General features: G+C 40.2%; 2 protein-coding genes across 2 annotated transcripts in view; one reads left to right on the forward strand and one right to left on the reverse strand.

The window, feature by feature from the left end:
* The window catches only part of LOC120781380 (alpha-methylacyl-CoA racemase), a 69,381-nt gene that overhangs the window by 33,719 nt on the left and 11,540 nt on the right, over positions 1–24,122 (reverse strand). The gene's annotated exons all lie outside the window — the stretch shown is intronic.
* LOC120781381 lies at positions 5,663–7,826 on the forward strand. The gene is made up of 5 exons (XM_040113587.1): positions 5,663–6,709; positions 6,771–6,848; positions 6,964–7,040; positions 7,226–7,438; positions 7,514–7,826. Exons 1-5 carry the CDS (start codon positions 6,574–6,576, stop codon positions 7,688–7,690), a joined length of 681 nt encoding a protein of 226 aa, XP_039969521.1. The 5' UTR covers positions 5,663–6,573; the 3' UTR covers positions 7,691–7,826.

The raw sequence follows: 24,122 nt of genomic DNA on the forward strand, positions 1-24,122 counted from the left end.
TAATAAACAATTTCAACAAACAAAAAACAATAAAAACCACACCCAGACAATCGGGCGCGAAAACTTATAACAAAACATATATAAAAAACAAATATTCGGGCGCGAACACAAAATATATACTAACAATAAAACACCAAAATTATAAGCCGTTCTCGTATCCAGCAGACTTCAGGAGTGGAGGGGGAGGCTTGTAAACACCTACAGCGCATAAAACACCCCCTTGAGGAAAAACGAAGTGAGCGTATTTATTTCATTTCATTAAATCTATTTTAATGCACATATATAGGGATGTGAAAAATACGATTTATATGCTATGCTATGCTATATAAATAGCCGTTTTAATAGCGGAAAAACGGTTACCAAACTGTTCCACTTTTGAGTTTATTTTGCGGGGAAAACCGACCTCAGTTTGGTATAACGTATATATGTATAAATATATTATATATATGTATGTATGTTAAATAAATAATATTAATTTATTGCCCATGTAATAATTTACCCTCGTGTATTCAAACACATTTATTAACAAACACAAACATTAAGCAAATCAAGCATTTACTTGCGAAAATTTCCCTCAGACCCTTCTGCTTAATAAAGCAGTTACCAGGATTGTATATGGGCAAAGGCAAAATTATTATTAAATAGCATATAAAACAAAACAAATAAAAAACTCAAACATCCATACATACATACATATATGCATAACAATTTACCTCGTTATACATATACGCTATATATAAATCTAATATCCGATGCGCCTATAAACATATGTGTAACAAATATAAATTATAGAAGGCACAAATATTAATTTATCAACAAAAATATAATACATATGGATATGCAAATCTTCTTACTTTTCTATACTAAATTTTAATATACATACATATATTTGTAGCTATTTACATTCCGTTTTAAATCTCGGTCTCACTTTTTCGAAGAAATATAATAACCTATGTATATACAAACATACGGCAAAGAATCTGCATGTGACACATATTAGTACAAACACATATTCAAAGTCCATATTTGCAGCTATTCGGCAATACCCCTTGTTCTTTGGCAAACAAAAACAAGCAGGATTGCATACAACAGCGAATTGATCTATCTAACGAGCTCTCAATAGCTGAAGAATAATCATAAACACACAAACATGTTGTGCCTACTTAGGTAAATAGCGCATTGATCTCTTCAACGAGCTCTCAATCGCACAAAACACAGGTACCTACAAGGTCACGTTTACAAGTCCAAGTATTAGGGTATACCTAATTACACAACATTCGGTAAAAAATATTTTCATAATAAAATATATGTAAATAAAATATTTTATCTGCAAGTAAATAAGAAACGGTTATAATAAAAAATTTGTTTTATACGAAATAAACTCTTATTTATTGAAAAGAGAATTCGGTTTACACTGAGACAAATTTAACTCATTTTGACAAATATTTTACCATACAGTAAAAACAATGAATAATAATAAAAACCAAAATACACCTGCAGGAGCCACACGCTCTAAACAGGTTGCTAGATTTATTTCAGAAAGTGACAGTTTAACAAGATACTGCCCTAGATTTGCCTCTTCACCGATTCAGGAAAACTCGGAATCGCTACAAGAAATCAAAAGTCAAAATCTTACAAATTTTTGGACTCGCCTCCAAGCGGCTCATGACGCCATAGTAGATTCTGACAATTCAGATCTACCTATCTATCTATCTATCTAAATTATCTGCTTACGCCATATACGAAAACTGCTTAGACCAGTTCGAAGAAACAAAAGCTATGATCTCCGATCAACTAAAGCAATTGCACCTGCTCTCCACAGTAGAGTAGAGCTGCCACAAATACTCGTAGACAGTCAAAAGGCAAGTTCAGGCATCCATCTCCAGGTGCCCGCATGTGATACAGAAACCTTTTACGGAGGTTATGAAGAATGGCCGTCCTTCCGGGACATGTTTACGGCCGTGTGCATAAACCATCCTCAATTATCACATGCGCAAAAATTGTATCACCTCAGATACAAAACTAAAGGTCAAGCAGGCGAAATAGTCAAACAGTTCGCATTAAATGACGACGATTTCAATTTGGCTCTAAAGGCTAGATATGAAAACGACAGAATGCTGGTCGATAAGCAAGTAACGACACTATGAACTTGCCAAAAATTAAGAAAGGGACAAGTGTAGAATTCATCAAACTAGAATCCACTGTTTCAAATTGTTTGTCGATTCTATCGACACTAAATATTCCCACAGACAGCTGGGACCCAAATCTGGTAAACATTTGCACCGCCTCATTACCAGAAAAGTCGTTACTTCTATGGGAGCAATCGCTCTCATCACGAAAAAAGTGCCCAACGTGGCAACAAATGAAAGATTTTCTCACCACCCAATATGAAATTGCGGAAAGGTTAGAAGAAAAAATCAAAACTAAGAACGACCAAAATGGAAGCTTAAATAGACCCCAAGCTAGAAGCAAAAACAAATCAAATACAATTTTTAACGAAATACATTCGTTCACATCGGAACAAAGAAAACATATGTCATGCGAACTATGCACAAGAGGGCATAAGCTTAAAACTTGCGAGAAGTTTAAAAAATTGAATGTCAATGAAAGGAACAACTTTGTCAGATCAAAAAGACTCTGTACAAACTGCTTGTCCCACTCACACAATCTTAATAATTTCAAAAGCAACTTTAACTGTTTATATTGTCACAAAAGACACAATTCAATGCTTCATTACAGCAGATATCCCATCTCCCTCAAAGAAGGGCTTATTCAAAAAAAAGATCCACGGGTTTAATTGCAAAAGCAAATCCCGAAACCCAAAATTCAAAAAATTGCAAGGAAACACCATGTTGCTCAAAGGCACAAAAAGCTCAAACGCTGCACAGCCAAACACAAAGTGGCCTAGTTACAGAACTAGTTACCACCACACCAACTCAAGTTGAGAAAAAATCAAACAAATGCCTTAATTCACAATTAAGGAAATTTCAAAAGATAGGGAAACTCCCCCGAATATTCAACAAAACTAAAGAAGATCAGTATTGTGAGGACTGGTCTAAAGCCACAACTACTCGATCAAATAATGGCCGGTACGTCGTAGCACACAATTTTCAAATACCACACATAAAGGTAGGAAAAACAAGGTCAGATTCCCTCTGACAACCTCATATAAACATGTATGTATACACAAATGTATGTTCGTAACTTTTCGACCCCGCAGGATGGCTTTCGCCGATAATGATGCACAAATCCTGCTTAAAAGATCTCAAGCTATGTGGTGCGGTACTAAACGTCACATTAGTGCATACGTACTCAAACATAAAATATATAGCAAAAGTGTCTCAAAAAGTAAAAAAAAAAAATCGACACTTTTCATACAATATTGCCCCACAGAGGCTTCAATTTTCAAATAAATGAAATCTCAAGAGCAGGTTAAGGGATCATCATACTCTCAATGCGATACAGTTACTAAAGGCCAATGTCACTCTTATCGGGGTTATGGGAATTCGCTGAACAAAGCATCAACTTAATTATGAAGAATTTTCTACTTTAGGAATCGAAGTCGTACTCCATTCAAGGCCATTCTCTGGCAAGATTCCTCTAATTTCATAGTCCTAAATCAAGGGCTAAGGAGTACCCATTCTGGCCACATTTGAGGCAGGCGTGGAGTTAATATCCTTTATAAGCCTATAACATAAAAAAGAGCAAATATTAAACAACCGGTATACCATACCGATGAAGTAAGAAATTTTAAATAACCGCTAATAAAATTAATAAAAGCAAAGAAATAATAAACTTGTTTGCCTTAATAATGAGTCGTCAAAAAAGCAAAATCAAATAAGCACGCAAATTAAAATGCATACAAAAACATGTGTCTTGTTTAAATCAAAATCCGTTCTCTGCACACCCGGATCAATGTGAGTACATTACAACTCCATCATCAAATACTTCAGCTTTCAGAATGTATTCTGCGCCTCGGCTACTCCACCAGCAGTACGCCGATATATGTACATGCAACAGCACAGTTTAGAATCACTGTGTGACTTAATGCATCTAACGCATTTATACACATACGTACACTCCATAGATATTCTGTTATCAGTTGCTGCTTGTGTGCATTAGTATTTGAAGTATGTATGTTTGTATGTTTGTATTAGTTTTATGTATGTACCCTGCAAAAATTCCATAACCGATTCTCAAACACATTCAAGCATTTTTACCAATACATAAAAAAGCATGTTGAAAATTTGTTGTAATGATTGGCAAAAAGAAACAACATCAAACTTTCACATTATGCTTTATTCATTCGCGCATATTGTGTGCATAGGAATGGAGCAATGTTTCATTTTACCGAAAAAGACCAAAACGAAGAAAATGGTGTTGCCCAATCGACAAAATCAATTAATTTGCAAAGCTTTTTTAAAAATTCGGGCAAATTAGAAGAAGAGAAAGCAATTCCACCTGTTGTGGCATTTATTTTCATGTCAGTGGCAGCACGACATATGTATCACAATTAATTGCATATTTACAAGTGAACGCGAAAGCCGCAAAAAGACGCGCGAGTGAATTAACGAGAAGAAAACAATTACATCAGGTGAGTAAAGTGATATTATTTATACAAAAAATGAAGAGGAAAACATTTTATAATGAAATGTGCAAAGTTAAAAAGGAGTGTGAAAGAAGTTCAGTGCGATACGAAAGTTTATCGGAATTTGCGCGTGCTGATGGGGAAGATGGCGAAGCTGCCGCGGCTGCGCTACATTCTACTCCTGAAGATTCTTTCTCATTTTCCGGCTCAGAATGCCAGTCGGAAAATGAAAATGAAGTTGTTTCAAGTGCAAGCATTTAAAGTTATGGGCAATTAAAAATAATGTGTCTCAAGCCGTATTGAGCGATTTGCTCAGTGTTTTAAGAAAAATAGGAGTGCATGATTTGCCCTTGTCTGCAAAAACTGTGCTTGAAACAACAAAAATTAAATCCGTTATAAAGAATATCTCCGGCGGAGAATTTACGTATATTGGCATTCAAAAGCATTTTAAATCAAATTCATTTCCATTTTTGAATGAAAAAAGTGAAGTGTTAATAGATGTTGGAATCGACGGCTTAAGGCTATTTAAAAGTTCGAACAGAGCCCTATGGCCCATTCTTGGTTCAATTGTTGGCTTTCCGAAAACCACTCCTTTCACTATTGCCTGCTTCTCAGGAAAACAGAAACCAAATAGCACAAATGAATTTATGAAAGAATTTTGTGACGAGGTAGTGTACTTGAGAAAAAACGGGTTAAAAGTCGGTTTAATAAATCCAATTTTGAAAAGTTTTAATATTCGTTTGTTTACTTGTGATTCGCCAGCGAGAGCTTTTGTGACTGGGGTTCAAAATCACAATTCAAAGCACGGCTGCCCAAAATGTTGTCAAGTAGGCACATTTAATAAAAGAAGGGTATGCTTCTCTAAAAATTTAAGTGAATTAAGAACAGATTTTTCATTCAAAAATAGAAATGATCCGGCACACCATAATTTAGAATTTCGGGAACAAGAAAACGTGCTAGAAGTAGCAGCTTTTGGAATGGTTTCTCAATTCCCTTTAGATCCCATGCACCTCGTCGATTTAGGTGTAGCTAAAAAGCTGCTACACCTTATAGTAAAGTAAAGTAAACGTTAACGTAATGAATCAAAAGATCAATTTTGTTTCTTCTTGGGTTCCTTCTGAATTCGGAAGAGTTTGCAGAAATCTCAATGATTTAAAAAGTTGGAAATCTACTGAATATCGACAATTTTTATTATACTCTGGTATATTTATTTTAAAAAATTGTGTTGATGAAGATTTGTACTACCATTTTCTTTTACTACATGCTAGTATACGTATTCTCTCTTGCGAAAGGTCTTACAAAAGAGAAGCAAATATTGTACAACAATTATTAGAGGAGTTTGTTAGTTTGTTTGGCAATATTTATGGGGAACATTTGATAAGTTTTAACCTGCATGGCCTACTTCATTTGTCTGAAAGTGCTACAGAATTTGGTCCCTTAGACACATTTTCTGCTTACAAATTTGAAAATTACATGCAGCGCTTAAAAAAGCTTATTAAATCCCCTACGAATATTTTGCAACAGCTATATTTAAGAATTGAAGAAAGAAACAATTTAATAGAAGAAAACAATTCAATGTTTGACACGTTTTTTATAAATCCTAAAAAAGAGAAAGATTCGTTTTGCTTCAGTCAAGAGACGGGACCTTTCAAAGTCATAAATACGAGTATTGAATCGGGAGCAGAAGTAGTAGTCGGTTACAATTTTAAAGAAATCAGTAATTACTTTAGTGAACCCCTTGAATCATTTTCTGCTCTTGGCATTTTAGTAGCAAGTGGGTTAAGTGAAGAATTAATACGTTTTCCAAAAAAAAATATTAAATACAAATACTTTTGCGTACCTCATGAAAATCGTTTTCTTTTAATTCCAATTTTACACCACCTCTTTTATGACTTTGCACACTAGTTGTATGTTTATTCTGCTGTTTATCAAATCTGTTCAACTTAGAATTTCACTAATTTATATATATTTTTCTTTTTAAAATAATGCATCGTTGGAGCAATATGATGGAGTCGAATGATATTTTTAATGTGACGCCACCATCAACTTCCACTCCTAAGGGCTTAAAAAGGAAAAAAGTGCAACTATCGCATAATTTTTACGCTAGCTCTTCAAGTCAAGGTAAGAATTTCGAAATAAATATAGAAATAACTTTCTTCAGACTTTATGAAATGTTTTACAGTACTCACTCCGCACAGCCAAAACATGTTTTGCTCTGAAGAAACTGCAACTGCTTCCGAGGGCTTAGATGCAAACAAAGGTAATGTTAACCACTTTACGTAAAACATTAAAGTCAATATTTTTTTTAGCACTTTTACTAATTATTCCTAGTATATAGAAGTATGAACTTGCTACAAATAATTTTATTCTTACAGATATAATGGCCAAGTTAGATTTAATTTTGGAAAAGCAATTGAACTTGGAAAGTCGCCTGGACAAATTGGAAGAAAACGTAAGTGATCATTATATTTAGGTCACTTCCTTACAGAAGTATACATTTTATATATTTTTTAATGCAAATTTTCATACATCTGTGTGTGCAAAAATAGCAGTAAAATTCAATTTTGAATTTAGCTGCTATTTTTGTGCACACAGGTGTATATCAATTATTACTATCTACATATGTACATATTTCAGATAATTAATAAAACTGATGTCATGGCCCACCACAAAATCGTGCGAGAGACGAAAGTCCTAGTAAAAAAGGTGCAGCAGACAGTGTGCCGCATCTCGGGAGAAAGTTGCGAAGACTTTCACACCGAACTGGCAGTTCTTATGCCAATGCAGACCTTGGATGCGGTCTTTGATTTGGAGGAGAAGATATTAGAAAAAAATTATGAAGATGCAGTTGTGAGTATTGTTTTTGTTTTTTTTTCTTAGAGTACACATGTTTATGAATTAACAAAATCACAAATGTCTTTGCAGATAACATATCTTTTCACTTTAAAGGGCACTTCTGGGGATATTGGCGAAGTTATGAAGCGAGTTTTTGGCGACGAAGTCCTCAGTTTGTTCAATTGGGATGGGAGGTGCGGGAAGAAATCGCTTTCAGAATTAAAAATAGTTAGCGTGGCTCTATTTGGTAATTCATACTATTGTTAACTTTATTTACCAAGTTTTCTGTTATTATGTTTTATTTGTTTCAGAAATTTTCAAACTGCATGGACGCATCGACTTCGAAAAGGAAGTCCGAAAGAGCGTTGAGCAAAGCCACAACAGGCAAAAGCAAAAACGCTATTTGCTGAACAAAAAAAACATAACAAAATTGTAAATTTTTCTTATACTAAATACTAATATAAAAGAAAACATACAAAAAAAATGGATTTTTATTTCTAATTATATTTTGCGGTATTCCATTATGGCAAGTAAAAAACCTTAGTATTTCACTTTGTATTTAACTGCAAAATGACGGTCAAAAAAATTGTCAAATCACTAGAAGTTTTACTCTCATTTCACCACACATTTTCTCAAAAAATGACCGTCAGTAAACTAGTAAATCTGCGGAAAAGCTACTAGTTAATTTACTGGTAAAACACCGGGCACATATAACGTGAATGAGCGGTGCAGCTATACATTTTGTTATGCTACTAAGCTTTGAGTAAGAACGGTATATACAATCACACAATTAGGTACGTAATGAAAAGAAACGGTCAAAAAAGTTCCCATGGCTCTTAAGAGTGTGACTGAAAGATTTACGGAAAGTCCCCGTCACGGCTCCAGGTCGTTTTACTAGTCATTTTACCAGTATGCTTCTCGCAGGGTATATACTAATTTATGAGATTTATTCAATAGGCAATGATTTTCACATTTTTATGAGCAAGTTTCATATTACAATTTTGTTGCTTACCATTGCACTTGACATTTAGTGGACTGTATTTTCTTTTTATTTCATTTATTGTTTACATGTGTATATTTATATATTAATGTACTTGTGTCACAAATATAATTTTCTATATATAATTCTTTCTTAAGAAATAAAGTGTCATGTTCATATATTTATGAACACCCATTGAGGAACACCCTTTACAATTTTTAAGCTATGCTATTCTTTTTGCAATACACCTAGGATAATGTACATATATACGCAACAGTAAAGGTATGTGAATGTTGCAAGATTCAAAAGAAGCAAAAAAACGTTGTGTGTTTGAGCAAGTGAGCCTTTGAAATTGGACATTTTATTTAAACACAAGGAAAAGTTAATGAACATATTCCTTATCGCAGTTATCCAAATGCATCAGTAAATTTTCATATGCAACGAACATAAAACACCCCATATATATCAGCAGCTACACTTTAGAATTTTATGCGTAATTCTTATGTTTTAGAGTGTGCTGATTTCGAACATGACTTTCGTTTTGTTATGAGAGGCCACCTTTTATAAAAATATAAGTATCTAAACAAGTTAATATCTTAAAATAAAAGGTAAAAACTAAAATTTGTTTTATTTATAATTGCTTAGCAAAATTTAAGTTTTTTCTCTAAAATACATTGATTAACAAGTACTAAAAACATTTCTTTTTTCCCAGTGAGACTCCTTTTGGTACATTTTTGGTTGCAGTCATCATTGAGACTCTCCATAATCCCTGGTAACTCTTTTAATCTCATAAATATCTTGGTGAAAAATTTAATCCTTGCTTTTCACTTTAAGACTCATTAGGCCATCTAAACCCTGAAATGCTTTTAACATTTGTTTGAGTCATTGTTGTAGTTAGAGTAGTTGTTATTGTTATCTATATTTTCGTTAATACCTGAGACAGACATGTAGTAACAATACCATATTTGGTACAAATACCATATGTGTGTCACCATTTACTAGCAAAATACCATATGAGCAATGTAGTATTTTGCTGGTAACAATACTATGATGTTTCATTGTGGTGTTTGTATAAACACAGCTAAAAAACAGGTAACAAACTTTGCTAAAAGCTTTTACACAAAAGCTCTTCGAAATATTCCTTAAAAATGACTTAAAAAATTAATTATTGAAATAGAAAACAAAATATTTTTCAAAAGTTTTCTTCCGGAAAAGCAGGCAATGCCCTTTTTATGTGAGGATTCTAGAGAGACTTTAACCAAATCGCTTTTTCGCGATGAAAATAGATTAACTTTACAGTATTTGAAATAATTATACTTATTTTCTCCATAACACACATCTACATATTTATTGTTTACATTTTTTTTTTGAAATATTTAATGCCTATGAAACAAAGGTAGTATTTCAGTTTACTACATTGCCATGTGTGTCACCAACGTAGTAAACAGAATACCATGATACCTTTACTATGGTATTGTTACTACATGTCTGTCACGGGTATAAAACAGTCTACCTTTCACTTTGAGGATACGTTATGGTTGTGATGAACTATGGATCAACCATAAGTCGTCGAATATCTGGTTCATGATAAGTTTTCCGAACATATCCTAAGCAGAAATCTTTGCTATAGGGTCGAGCAACTACGTACATATATTATTAGTTATACTCAGCAACAGTCAAGCGATACTAAAAGCGATCGCTGCATACAAAATCAATTCTCTATTGCTGCAAGACTGTGTGGAACGAATGAACAGACAATCAGATCCTAACCAAGTTCACCTTATCTGGTTGGTTAAAAGATTTAAATAAGTAATCAACCTCCTAAGGGACATACTCAGACCACTTGTTGCCTTCTACACTGGCCATTGCAAGCTCAAGATGCCGTTATATATAACATGAGCCTGAAATACCGAAACACCTGCTAATTCACTGGCAGAAGTCTGTAAGCGCAGGATAAAGTCTCTTGGATCCAAGTTTCCAAATAGGGATTAGTGAGTCGTTATGACCAAGGAGAGAACACAATAGACTTTAGGTCGCGGTGCACTTCTCCTTTATTTATCTAATCTAATCTAATCGCTTTCAACACAATTGCAGAGTGCACGTTGTATTTACAATAAGTTCTTGTTTCTTAATTTTAAAAGTAAGGGGTCAAACCACGTCAAGTGGTTCATGAAAATTTCTCAAAATCACCGATTTTGAAAATTAGCAGTGTATTAGAAAGGGGACCATACGCATACCCCGTTATATAAATATTTTGCCAAAATTCTTTTTTTTTAAGTTATTGAAGGTTGAAACTTAGTGTACATTAAAATTGTAAAATTATTTCTCATAAACTACTGGAGACAAATCGATGAAATTTTGTGAAGCCAGAGAAAAATGTTCGTGCTAGATTACAGATATTTTTTCACGATCCATTTATTTAAATAATATTTTACATAATTTTTTATTAAGCAATTGAATTTTTCATGTGTTCTTTACGCTAAAACGAAAACTAAAAAGTATGTGACACAACCAGTGTTTGAAAAGCTACGCTAGGCTGCTACCGCTCTCACTTTGACGAGAGCCGTAGCAGAACAATGTAAAAGTATGTGCTCTGCTCTGCTCGGAGTTTTGTTAAATTGAGAGCGGTATAAGAGCAGAGCTAATTAAAATTTTCATGTGATACTCCTCTTCCGCTCTTAAAAGCGGACATCTGTGCCACAGAAAAGCATAAAACGATACAGGAAAATAATCAATAGCTTTAATGGATTACTTGGTAACTAAATTATTGTCAATTATAATGTACATATAGACGAATGTGTGAATATACATAATTAGAATACCGTATAATTTACATTTCTTTGTATTTTAAATTTTCTGCAGAAAATAATTCCATGCGCATAGAGCCCATAGTAGGCAGCCGACTGTTGCGTTTTTCCACTCACCGTGAGCAGTCCACTAGATTTCGAAGCGTCATGGGGCTCTAGCGCAGTGGTTCTCTTTTACTTACATAGACCCGACCGTCTAGGCAAAGACCATTGCAGACGACAAAGGACAACGGTAAAAAAAAACGGAAAAAACAGCGTTACCGATGCAGGTATGGGGTGTTCAGTAGCTCAACGCTAGTTTAGTTTCTAGGATACCCTATCGCCTGAGGAGCGGGCGCTGTTTGTCATGCAGCCCTCATGCCCGCAAATAACGCAGCGAACACCTCCGCAACTCCACAAAGCAGGATCAGCTGCTCGGACTCCTGCCCGGCAGGAGGCGCGGGCAGAAGAAAGAGGAGGTGCAGGGGAAGACTGCCCCCTTTACCACTTCAAGGAGGGAAGAACTCCTGAGGAAGCCGATAGGATGGCGAGGAACAGGGGCAGAGGCAACAGTGCCTCCCCGACCTCGAAGGTGCGTAAAGGCGGAAATATCCCAACCGGCAGTAAGCGGAATAGGCAGGGTCGGAACCGCGGACCAGTCAAAGCTAATCCAACCAGGAGGACTGGAAGCGTGAAGACGGCGCCTCCAACAGCCAATCGCAAGAGTAGCCAAATCACGCCACAGGAGCCACCAAACTCCAAAAGGCAAAGAGGGAACTATGCTCAGGTAACTGGAGGCCAATTCTCGGGCAGCTGAGGAACAGCGCAGATATGCGGAAGCCTTAAAAGGCATACCGATGGATGTGCGGCCTCTGAACTACACGACGGAGACTCTGGGGGCAGAGGAGCTCACCGCTCTGCAAGATCTCTTCATGGAATTCACAATTCCCACGACAGCCGGTTCCACGTACCGGAATTGACTCGGATTTTATCCGACCAAAGGCTGTTTTTTCGGCGATCTAACCCTGTTTGATCACGACAAGGCATTGCACATTGTTCGCACGCTGCGCCGGCGCTCACCCCGAGTGGCCAACAGAGGACCTTCACGGACCCCAGGAGCTCAAACAGGCAACATAGCTCCCACTCTGACTAAGCCATTGATTCGTAAAGATCGCGAGCGAGATAGTGGTGGTGGCCTAGTCTTCATACTGCACAACACCGTGCAGTATCGTCTAATCGATGAGGACATCGACCGCAGGGATAGTACCCTAGAATGTAAGGGTATAGCTATCCGGTCAGGCGATGTCGAGCTCGAAATACTTAATATATACATCCCCCAAGTTACATGTTGCCCCACAGGACATCACCCGAATATAGGCGCGGTATTTCGTGGTAAAAACCGTTTGGTACTAGACGACTTTAACGCGCACCATGATCTTTGGCATTCCTGCCTGTCAAATGATCGTAGGGGGATGATTCCGCAAGGTGATCGCAGCAGCTACCGCTCGCTTTATCTCGGCTGGAAGAAAAGCGGAAATCCGCCCCAATTTCCCAGCCGAAGCAGCCGTTTTAGCTAATGAGCGCGACACCTTACTTCATGCCGATCCCGGGGATCCCCGAATAAGGGATCTGAATTTGGAGATTCGGTGTATGTTAAATCAACATAAACGGACGAAATGGATAAAGCACCTGTACCACCGGTGTGAGTAAGCTTTGGGCTACTACTATCAAGGCTTTGTCGAAGAGACACGACGACCGAGTTGAGGTTCAATTCAATGGTCATGCCTCTTCGGACCCGAAGAAGTGCGCGAGCTACTTTAACCGGCAGTTTACACTGCACCCTTCGGTAGACAAAGCCAAGAGATGTGTTATCCGACGGCTGCGCAAAATGTCAAACGACTGCGCGCCACTTACTTTCACCGATGAGGAGGTTCAAGCTATCATTAACAAAGCAAAATCTTCTAAATCCATTGGCCCTGATGGAATCAACATGCTAATGCTAAAGCATCTAGGCTCGACGGGAGTAGGCTATCTCACCAAGGTCCTCAATCTGTCGCTGACCACTCTTCAAATAACCGATGTGTGGAAAGTCGGAAGAGTGGTCCCACTACTGAAACCTGGCAAACCCGCCAACAAAGGGGAATCTATTCGCCTAATAACTCTCCTCTCCCCAATAGCTAAGACACTTGAGGCCTTGCTACTCCCGACCTTCACTCACCGCCTGAGCTTAACCAGCCACCAGCATGGATTCCGAAAATTGCACAGCACCACCACAGCACTCAGCGTCATAAACGCTCAGATAGTTCGTGACCTCAACCAGAAGCTACCTTGCGAGAGAACGGTCCTCGTAGCGTTGGACTTGTCAAAAGCTTTTTGACACAGTCAACCACAAAACGCTATTGCAGGACATCGAGAAAACCACGCTTCCTCCAGGGTTAAAGAGGTGGACCATGAACTACCTGAACGGTCGTCAATCATCCGTACTATTTCGAGGTGAAACATCCAAGCTGAGAAGAATTAAACAAGGGGTTCCGCAGGGTGGTGTCCTCTCCCCGCTTCTGTTTAACTTCCACATCTCGAAACTCTCGCAGCCACCAGAGGGGGATTCCATAACCTCGTACGCAGATGATTGTACGATATTGTCGTCGGGAAATGGAATCGATGGCATGTGTTCGAAGGTAAACAGCTACCTCTCCGACCTTTCTCGTTTCCTCACTGCACGGAACCTCACACTTTCCCCCACCAAAGCCACAGCGACCATTTTTACGAACTGGACGAAAGAGTACAGACTTGAGCTTAATATTGAAGTCGATGGCGTGAAAATTCCGACTGTAAATAATCCTAAGATTTTAGGTGTAACTTTCGATAGTCTATGCTCCTTCACTCCCCATACGACCGCGATTGTTGCCAAAGTACAGAGCCGCAACAAAATCCTGAAGTCGCTAGCCGACAGCACATAGGGAAAAGACAAAGAAACGTTGTTGGCAACATACAAGACAATTGGCCTGCCGGTCCTCAACTACGCACCACCTATATGGTCTCCTGGATGCAGTGGTACGCAGATGAAGAAACTCCAGACCTGCCAGAATACTGCACTCCGGACCAAGACGGGATGCTTTTTGATGTCTCCTATCGAACACCTACACAGAGAGACGCTTATGCTCTCGGTTAAGGAGAAATCATCCTTGCAGCAATCTGCTTGGAGCCGAACCGCCGCCCAGGAGCATCAAAAGGTCCTTCCTAGACTACGTCGACGACGTCGTACAGTACGCTGACCGGACTTCGGACGCAACTGACTTCCGACAGGTACTGACCGCCATTCACAGTGGAGCCATTAACACCTTCACCGACGTCGGATAACGTGGGCATCTTGTTAATAAAAGAGCCATGGGTCCACAGAGGAGAGGCCTCAACTTGGACTGCAACAAGATAATCTGGGATCTCTCCATTGGGAGATCCTGAGCATGTGTAGTAATAATTAGGAGAAATATTGATTACTTTTGTATTTCAGTATTCCTAACACCTGGTCGCTGTGCAGGCCAGGGACAACAAAATTGCGGACTTTGTCCTGGCAGCGGCTTATTTTCCATGAGACACGCATACTGCTGTGCAGGGCCTGGTGAATAACTGCAGGTCCTGGGGTGTGATGCGAACGCGCACCATATGGGGTAGTACGGACTGCAATGCACGAGGTGAGTCTCTAGTTAAATTTATTATTAGTAATAATCTAAGTATTGAGAATCTAGGGTGCGAACCTACATTCGTAACTAGTAACAAGAGGGAAATGCTGGACATCACCCTGCGTAACGAACTCATGTCGGTGGTGGTATACAGTGGACGGTGTCGTCAGAACTTTCATTGTCAGATCACAGGATCCCGCAAATCCACCCACAATCGTATTCCAAAAAACACAAATTGGGCCACATATTGGGATACGTTAGAGCTAAATCTTAAAGGGAAGGGAAAGCTAGTCAGAGGTACAACAGCCTTGGGACTGGACTGCAGCTGCCCCTAAAAGACGATCACCAAAGGATGCAACTGCCCTGGTGGTCAAGAAAACTCTCGGTACTCTGATGGAAGGTACATAAGCTCTTCAACAAAGACAAGCTTATTGAGAACTGGGAGGAGTACTGAGGCAACGTAACTACCTATAATAAGAGGTCTGGAAAGCGGGAAAATTTTAAGAATTTCTGTGAAAACGTCTCTTCAACACCATAGGCAGCAAGACAAAGCTCTTCCTAAGGGAAAGACCGAACCAGCTATAGCGATTAAAAAGTGTGACGGTATTTATACGACCAGTGCGGACGAGAGAGCTACGACACTCTTACAAGCGCATTTCCCGGAGACGGTTGAGGAAGATCAGTGACTATCTGTAGTCGATCATAAGTCGTCTCGCCTAGATTCGGTAGTCGCAAGGAAACTGTTTACTGCGGACTCAGTCAAGTGGGCTACGGCCTCGTTCGCTAAATTCAAGTCCCCGGGGGCGGACGGCATTTTTCCCGCACTTTTGCAACTGGAGAGCAGGTTCTACTGCTGAGAGAGATAGCCTGGCGCTGGCGTATATCCCTGAACAATGGAGGACAGCAAAGGTGATCTTCATACCGAAAGTGAGAAGGAAGAACCACTCACTGGCTTAAGGCATAACTATAATGTGAATAAGCACGCTTAAGCCAGCGTAAGCAACTGTCCGAATACACATAAATTGTATTTTGCAACTATAATGTACTTTACATAAAGTTTCGTAAAGTTTTTTCAAAAATGAAAAAAGGAAATGAACGTATAAAAAGCGCATCCTTCTTCCTCTTTCTGTTTATTTCCCGCACTGAACATGACCGAGCTCTTTTTTTTTTTAATTTCACTAATTTTTGTTTATATGCATATTCCGTCTAAAACAGATGTAGGCATTGTTTTAAAATATTTTAATTTTCTACTAATTTCTGTATTGCAAAACCCAAACGAAATATAAAATCAAAACACAAATTGTTTATTGACTCTTTTCCTTTTGCATGTACATAAGTATATTATAGTCATTTAAAAGTCTACTCTCCGTTCATTATTCATTTGACAGGCCTTTCGTTAATTTTTTGACAGAAACATACGGGAGCGTATGCATATTATAGTTAGGCCTATAATCCTTTAGACCGATTAGTCTAACTTCATTCCTATTAAAGAGTATGGAATGTGGTGGCACCGGTGCGCAGATGGATAAAGACCGTGCTGCGCACCAGAATAGCTGATATCCGTACCACAGTAGGAGATACCAGTCAAAGAAAGCCAAACACACTCTGATCCAAATGACAGCAGAGGGGTTTGGCAAAGGTAAAGTAATCTCTACCCAACGTATGGAAAAGGTCAGTGACGTCATACCACTGGCTCTTCTCCCTAGGGATAGCATTACCAAAGAGGCGAACTTCAGTAGGAAGTTTAAGTTTACCCTCAGCAGTAAGGAATGGAGCGACTCCGCTCCCGAGCTACTGCTTAGGGACAGTACAATCAGGTGGTACACCGACGGCTCGAAAACGTCGGAGGGAATTGGCGCAGGGGTCGCAGGACCACGCGCAAAACTCTCCGTACTTATTGGTAGTTTTCCGAGCATATTCCAAGCAAAGGTATTTGCTATAAGTCGTTGTGTAGAGTTAAACTTCCAACGCAACTACCGCAATGAACGTATAGCTAAACTAAGCGATAGCCAAGCGGCACTCAAAGCGATCTCTTCATACGAGATAAAATCACTACTGCTGCAGGAGTGTATAGAACGACTGAATAGTCTATTAGAACGAATCTAAGTGCACCTTATTTGCACACCATAAATGAGCTGTTCCGTAATGATGAAGCACTGGGTAGGTAGAGACATTTTTTACATTCAAAAATTACATTTACATTCAAAATTATAATTATTTAATAAAATTGTGAAATAACATCACAACCATATGTCAACTGTTTATTTTTCCATACGGCAGAATGAAATTTTAACACAATATGGACAAATGCACAATTCTGCATACTCAACTTAAAAATCGTGTTTTAAAAGTCATGACACTGCAATAATACGATTCTTTGGCGCCAAGATTTGATGGTTAGATAGAGGAAGACCTCAGGATTAAAATATGTTTGCACATATACCGCCTCAGACTTATAGTTTTCAAATTATTTGTATTTAAAGTTTAAAAATTTTTAAAAGTAATACACGCTATTTCACTATGTTTAACTAAAATTGTACACATTTTTCAATCATTATATTTTTTAATGACACTGACACATTGAAATATATCTAAAATTTACATTTTAAGAAATAAATAAACTTTAAAAACTATTTTGTGCACCTACATTTACAAAATATTTGTGGGCCGACTTTAGAATACTGTCCAAGGATTTGGGCAATAAAACGGGTATAGTCGGATAGAGGAGTTCTCCGGATCAAGACTATACATACTTATATCGGGTGATTTTTTAAGAGCTTGATAACTTTTTTTAAAAAAAAAACGCATAAAATTTGCAAAATCTCATCGGTTCTTTATTTGAAACGTTAGATTGGTTCATGACATTTACTTTTTGAAGATAATTTCATTTAAATGTTGACCGCGGCTGCGTCTTAGGTGGTCCATTCGGAAAGTCCAATTTTGGGCAACTTTTTCGAGCATTTCGGCCGGAATAGCCCGAATTTCTTCGGAAATGTTGTCTTCCAAAGCTGGAATAGTTGCTGGCTTATTTCTGTAGACTTTAGACTTGACGTAGCCCCACAAAAAATAGTCTAAAGGCGTTAAATCGCATGATCTTGGTGGCCAACTTACGGGTCCATTTCTTGAGATGAATTGTTCTCCGAAGTTTTCCTCAAAATGGCCATAGAATCGCGAGCTGTGTGGCATGTAGCGCCATCTTGTTGAAACCACATGAGTCAACATTTAAATGAAATTATCTTCAAAAAGTAAATGTCATGAACCAATCTAACGTTTCAAATAAAGAACCGATGAGATTTTGCAAATTTTATGCGTTTTTTTTTAAAAAAAAGTTATCAAGCTCTTAAAAAATCACCCGATACTATCTAAAGTACGTATTTTTGCGATCAATTTAAAATAAATTTTACACTTATATTTTGCACTTTTATATCCACTAACACTTCGTTGGAGGATGGAGAGATGTGTAGAAGTTCACGCAAGTGAGGAAAGTTCTATGTTCGCCATTTCAGTGGCCAGAAACGATTCTTTTACATATGGCTCAAGCAGCTCAGGACTTCCGGTCATTGATTTGGGGTGGGATTTTGTGGTGGGAGAGAGACACCGTCGCCGAGTACTATCATTCATTACGGTGGATGAACGTCTAGCCACAATCCGCATCAAAGCGAGGTTCTTCAACATGTTGCTGATTTGCGCCCACGCCCCGACGAAAAGAGTAGGACGATGTGACCAAAGATGCCCCCGCCACGATGTCAAAATCGTGCTTGGTGACTTTAGCGACTGGGTGGGTAAAGAAGGTATCTTAGGCGCAACAGTCAGCGTACGCGAGGAAGCATCCCCAAATGGGTTGAGGCTAGTCGACTTCGCCGGAGCCCGAAATATAGTTATCTGTAGAACTAGAATCCAGCACAAAAAATACATCAAGCTACGTGGCTGTCTCCGTATCGAAAGGCCACCAACTAGATCGATTATGCACTTCCCACGAAAGCCGGTTCTACGTATCGCAATTGACTCCGATTCATCCGACCAAGGGCTGTTTTTTCGGCGATCTAACCCTGAGTTGTGCCGGTTTCAACGTAATACGTAAAGATCGCGAGCGAGATAGTGGTGGTGGCCTAGTCTTCATACTGCACAACACCGTGCAGTATCGTCTAATCGATGAGGACATCGACCGCAGGGATAGTACCCTAGAATGTAAGGGTATAGCTATCCGGTCAGGCGATGTCGAGCTCGAAATATTTAATATATACATCCCCCCAGTTGTTGCCCTACAGCATATCACCCGAATATAGGCGCGTTACTTCGTGGTAAAAACCGTTTGGTACTAGGCGACTTTAACGCGCACCATGATCTTTGGCATTCCTACCTGTCAAATGATCGCAGGGGGATGGAGCTGGCGGAACATATTGACAATTCGACATTCTGCACAACGAATGACGAAGCCCCAACCAGAGTTATGGGCACCTGCAATAGCTCGCCCGATATTACCATTGCTAGTGGTGGTCTGATAAATAGCATAACCTGGCGACCTATGTTAACTCTTGCATCACACCATCTTCCCATATTTATCTCGATCGAGAAACCTCCTGATTTTGTTTCTGTGGACAACTGTACCTTCGTTAACTTCAACAAAGCTAACCAGGTCGGCTTCACAGAATTTACTGAGAGCACCTTCAACGCTCTACCCATTCCTACGGACGAATGCGTTGGCGAACGTCGGTTCCGGAAGGTGATCCCAGCAGCTACTGCTCGCTTCATCCCAGCTGGAAGAATAGCGGAAATCCGCCAATTTCTCAGCCGAAGGAGCCGTTTTAGCTAACGAGCGCCACACCTTACGCCATACCGATTCCGGGGATCCTCGAATAAGGGATCTCAATTTGGAGATTCGGGATAGAGCACCTGAAGTCCTGCAACCTCTCCACCGGTGTTAGTAAGCTTTGGGCTACTGTCAAAGCTTTGTCTAACCCGAAAAGACATGACGACCGAGTTGAAGTTAAATTAACTGATCATGCCTCTTCGGACCCGGAGGAAGTGCGCGAGCTATTTGAACCGGCACACTGCACCCATCGGTAGACAAAGCCAAGCGATGTGTTAACCGACGGCTGCGCAAAATGTCAAACGACTGCGCGCCACTTACTTTCACCGATGAGGAGGTTCAGAGTGTCGTCAACAAATCAAAAGTCCATTAGCCCTGATGGAATTACAATGCTAATGCTAAAGCATCTTGGCTTGACGAGAGTAAGCTATCTTACCAAGGTCCTTAACCTGTCGCTGACCACTCTCCAAATGCCGGTGTGTGGAAAGTCGGAATAGTGGTCCCACTACTGAAACCTGGGAAACCCGCCAACAAAAGGGAGGCCTGTCATCCTATAACTCTTCTCTCCACAGTTCTGAAGACACTTGATGCCTTACTACTCCCGTCCTTCTCTCACCACCTGAGCCTAGTCAACCACCAGCGTGAATTGCGAAAAATGCACAGCACCACCACAGGACTTAGCGTCATAAACGCTCGGATAGTTCGTGGCCTCAACCAGAAACCACCCTGTGAAAGGACGATCCTTGTAGCGTTCGACTTGCCAAAAGCTTTTGACATAGTCAACCACACAAAGCTACTGCAGGACATTGAGAAAACTACGCTTACTCCAGGAATGAAGAGGTGGACCATGAACTACCTGAGCGGTCGACAATCATCCGTACTATTTCGAGGTGAAACATCTGAACTGAGAAGAATTAAACAGGGGGTTCCGCAGGGTGGTGTCCTCTCCCCGCTTCTGTTTAACTTCTACATCTAGAAACTCCCGCAGCCACCAGAGGGGGATTCCATAACCTCATAAGCAGATGATTGCACGATATTGATTGGAATTTAAGTGTGGCTGCCCAATTCACAAAAAGGGAGATCCCACAATCTGCGCCAACTACCGTGGGATAAGTCTTCTCAACATCGCGTATAAGGTTCTATCGAGCGTATTAGGTGAAAGATTAAAGCCCACCGTCAACAAACTGATTGGGCCTTATCAGTGTAGCTTTAGACCCGGCAAATCAACATCTGACACCACCTCTTCGTCGATTTCAAAGCTGCCTTTGACAGCACAAAAAGGAGCTGCCTTTATGCCGCGATGTCTGAATTTGGTATCCCCGCAAAACTAATACAGCTGTGTAAACTGGCGTTCAGCAACACCAAAAGCTGCGTGAGGATCGGGAAGGACCTCTCCGAGCCGTTCGATACCAAATGACGTTTCAGACAAAGCCACACTCTTTCGTGTGGCTTCTTCAACCTTCTTCTGGAGTGTACAGCTGCTGGCATATGCTGATGATATTGACATCACTGACCTTAACAACCGCGCCGTTAGATTGGATAAGGCAGCGAAGCAAATGGGTCTGGTGGTGAACGAGGGCAAGATGAAATATCTCCAGTCATCAAAAAAACAGTCGTCGCGACTTGGCACCCACGTCAATGTTGACAGTCATAACTTCGAAGTTGTAGATAATTTCGTCTACTTAGGAACCAGCAAAAACCCCAACAAAAACGTCAGCATCGAAATCCAACGCAGTATATCTTTCTCCAATAGGTGTTACTACGGACTAAGTAGGCAATTGAGAAGTAAAGTCCTCTCTAGACGAACAAAAACAAAACCCTCTAAGTCACTCATTATTCCCGTTGCTGTTTTAACGGTATATCAATCTCCGTTAGGATGGTAAGAGTTATACAGGTTGTCGTCGACGTCATCTAGCGGGAGGCCCAGGAAACGTGCTGTTTTGACGGGATCGGACCAAAGGGAAAAGGGTGTTAGATGAGTGGGGTTGGTAAGGCATGCAAAGAGGTGGTCAGTGTCATGCGGAGACTGATTGCATGCAGGACATATATTGGATAAGTCGGGGTCTATTCTGGACAAGTAGGAGTTCAACCCGCTACAGTGTCCAGAACGAAGCTGCGATAGGGTCATTCGCGTTTCTCGCGGCAACTCGAGCTCTTCGTCTGCGATGGGTGGTGGTTTGACTCCAAGAACGCCATTCACGGGAAGGAAGTCGGTGGAGGTGTTGACGGCTCCACTGTGAATGGCGGTCAGTACCTGTCGGAAGTCAGTTACGTCCGAAGTGCGGTCGGCGTACTGTACGACGTCGTCGACGTAGTCAAGGAAAGACCTATTGATGCTCCTAGGAGGTGGTTCCGTTCCTAGCAGGTGGCTGCAAGGGTGATTTTTACGAAAACAGGAGCTGATTTAAGAGGAGTTCATTATGCTCCTTAACTGGGAGCATAAGCGTCTCACTACGTAAGTGTTCGATGGACATCAAGAGGCATGCTGTCGTTGTCCGGAGTGCAGTATTCTAGCAGGTCTGAAGTTTCCTCAACTGCGTACCACTGCATAGAGGTTATGGAAACTCCTTCTGGTGGCTGTGGAAGTTTCTAGATGTAGAAGTTAAACAGTAGCGGGGAGAGGACACCACCCTGCGAAACCCCCTCTTTAATTCTTCTCAGTTCAGATGTTTCACCTCGAAATAGTACGGATGATTGTCGACCGCTCAAGTAGTTCCTGGTCCACCTCTTTAGTCCTGGAAGAAACGTAGTTTTTTTGATTTTCTGCAATAGAGTTGTGTGATTGACTGTGTCAAAAGCTTTTGACAAGTCCAACGCTATGAGGATCGTTCTTTCACAGGGTGGTTTCTGGTTAGGCCACGAACTATGCACTTTTCGCAATTTACGCTGGTGGTTGGCTAGGCTCAGGTGGTGAGTGAAGGACGGGAGTAGTAAGGCCTCAAGTGTCTAGCATAAGCATGTTGATTCCATCAGGGCCAATACATTTGGATGATTTGGATTTGTTGATGCCATTCTGAACCTCCTCATCGGTAAAAGTGGCGCGCAATCGTTTGGCATTTTGCGCAGCCTTCTTCTTTGGGTCCGAAGAGGCATGACCATTGAATTGGACTTCATCTAGGTGGACAAAGACATAGGTAAACAAAGCTTTGACAGTAGCCGAAAGCTTACTCACAAATACGTCCGTAGGAATGGGTAGAGCGTTGAAGGTGCTCTCAGTAAATTCTGTGAAGGAGACCCAGTTAGCTTTATTAAAGTTAACGAAGGTGCGGTTGCCCACAGAAATAAAAACGGGAAGTTTCTCAATCGAGATAATTATGGGCAGAAGAAGTCAGAGTGGGAGCTATGTTGCCTGTTTGAGCTCCTGGGGACCGTGGAGGAGCTCTGTTGGCCACTCAGGGTGAGTGGCGGCGCAGCGCGCGAACTGTGTGCCGATTGCACAGCCGTAGGGCCGCGTAACTCGTGGTCCACTCCCTATGAGTCTAACGGCCTGAGCAGGTCTTAAGATGGCTCCATCCATTGCATGTGTTACAATTGATCGCGGTGGAGTTTGGATGGAGAATTTTAGCGCAAACGCAGCAGAAAAATTGCTCCGGGTTCGGATTGGACCCAAGGCCAGCACGAGTCAGGAGGATACGGAGCAACCCTGCTGCAAGACAAAGATTAACACTTACCGATTGAATCATTATTGCATGGACGACGACAACATCTGTTGAGAATTCGAGAGAAAAATTCTACAAAAGATTTATGGTCCTTTGCGCGTTGGCCACGGCGAATATCGCATTCAATGGAACGATGAGCTATATGAAATATACGAAGACATTGACCTTTGTTGGCTAGGTCATGTGAAAAACACTTCGTTTATACACATTTATTTTACATTATATAGTACAAAAATAGTTTTAATTCAATGTTAAGAAGAGTTTTAGTATTGTGATGATGGCGGTGGTCAATGCAAGATACGAATTCATATCAGTGGAAGTGGGAACAAATGGCAGAGCATCAGATGCAGGTGTTTTCGCGCAATCCAAGTTGAAGCATTTTTATGATGAAGGGCTTCTATGTTTACCTGAGCCGGAAAAGCTACCACTGTCCGAAGATGTATTTCCATTCGTATTCGTAGGGGATGATGCATTTCCTCTCTCCAAAATCGAATGAAACCGTACAGCCGCTCTAATTTATCGATCGAACAGCAAATCTTTAACTACCAACTTTCTAGAGCTCGACGTATTGTAGAAAACGCATTTGGCATTTTAGCCAGCCGTTTTCGGGTATTTCACACTGATATAATGTTGAATCCAGAAAAAGCCACATTAATTGCAACTGCCTGTTGCTATTTACACAATTATTTAAAATTAAAAAATGAGTCAATTTATTTGAGAAACTCAAACGAAATGGATACTGGGATTACTACAAATGACTATTTGACAGATTTGGAGCCGACAAA

The sequence above is a fragment of the Bactrocera tryoni genome, unplaced genomic scaffold, assembly GCF_016617805.1.
Source record: "Bactrocera tryoni isolate S06 unplaced genomic scaffold, CSIRO_BtryS06_freeze2 scaffold_7, whole genome shotgun sequence".
NCBI lineage: Eukaryota > Metazoa > Arthropoda > Insecta > Diptera > Tephritidae > Bactrocera > Bactrocera tryoni.

Coding starts and splice junctions, on each gene's coding strand:
- LOC120781381 (XM_040113587.1), top strand. CDS start 6,574: ATGCATCGTTGGAGCAATATGATGGAGTCGAATGATATTTTTAATGTG. Junction 6,849..6,963: donor GGGCTTAGATGCAAACAAAG/GTAATGTTAACC, acceptor TTATTCTTACAG/ATATAATGGCCAAGTTAGAT. Junction 7,041..7,225: donor TGGACAAATTGGAAGAAAAC/GTAAGTGATCAT, acceptor TACATATTTCAG/ATAATTAATAAAACTGATGT.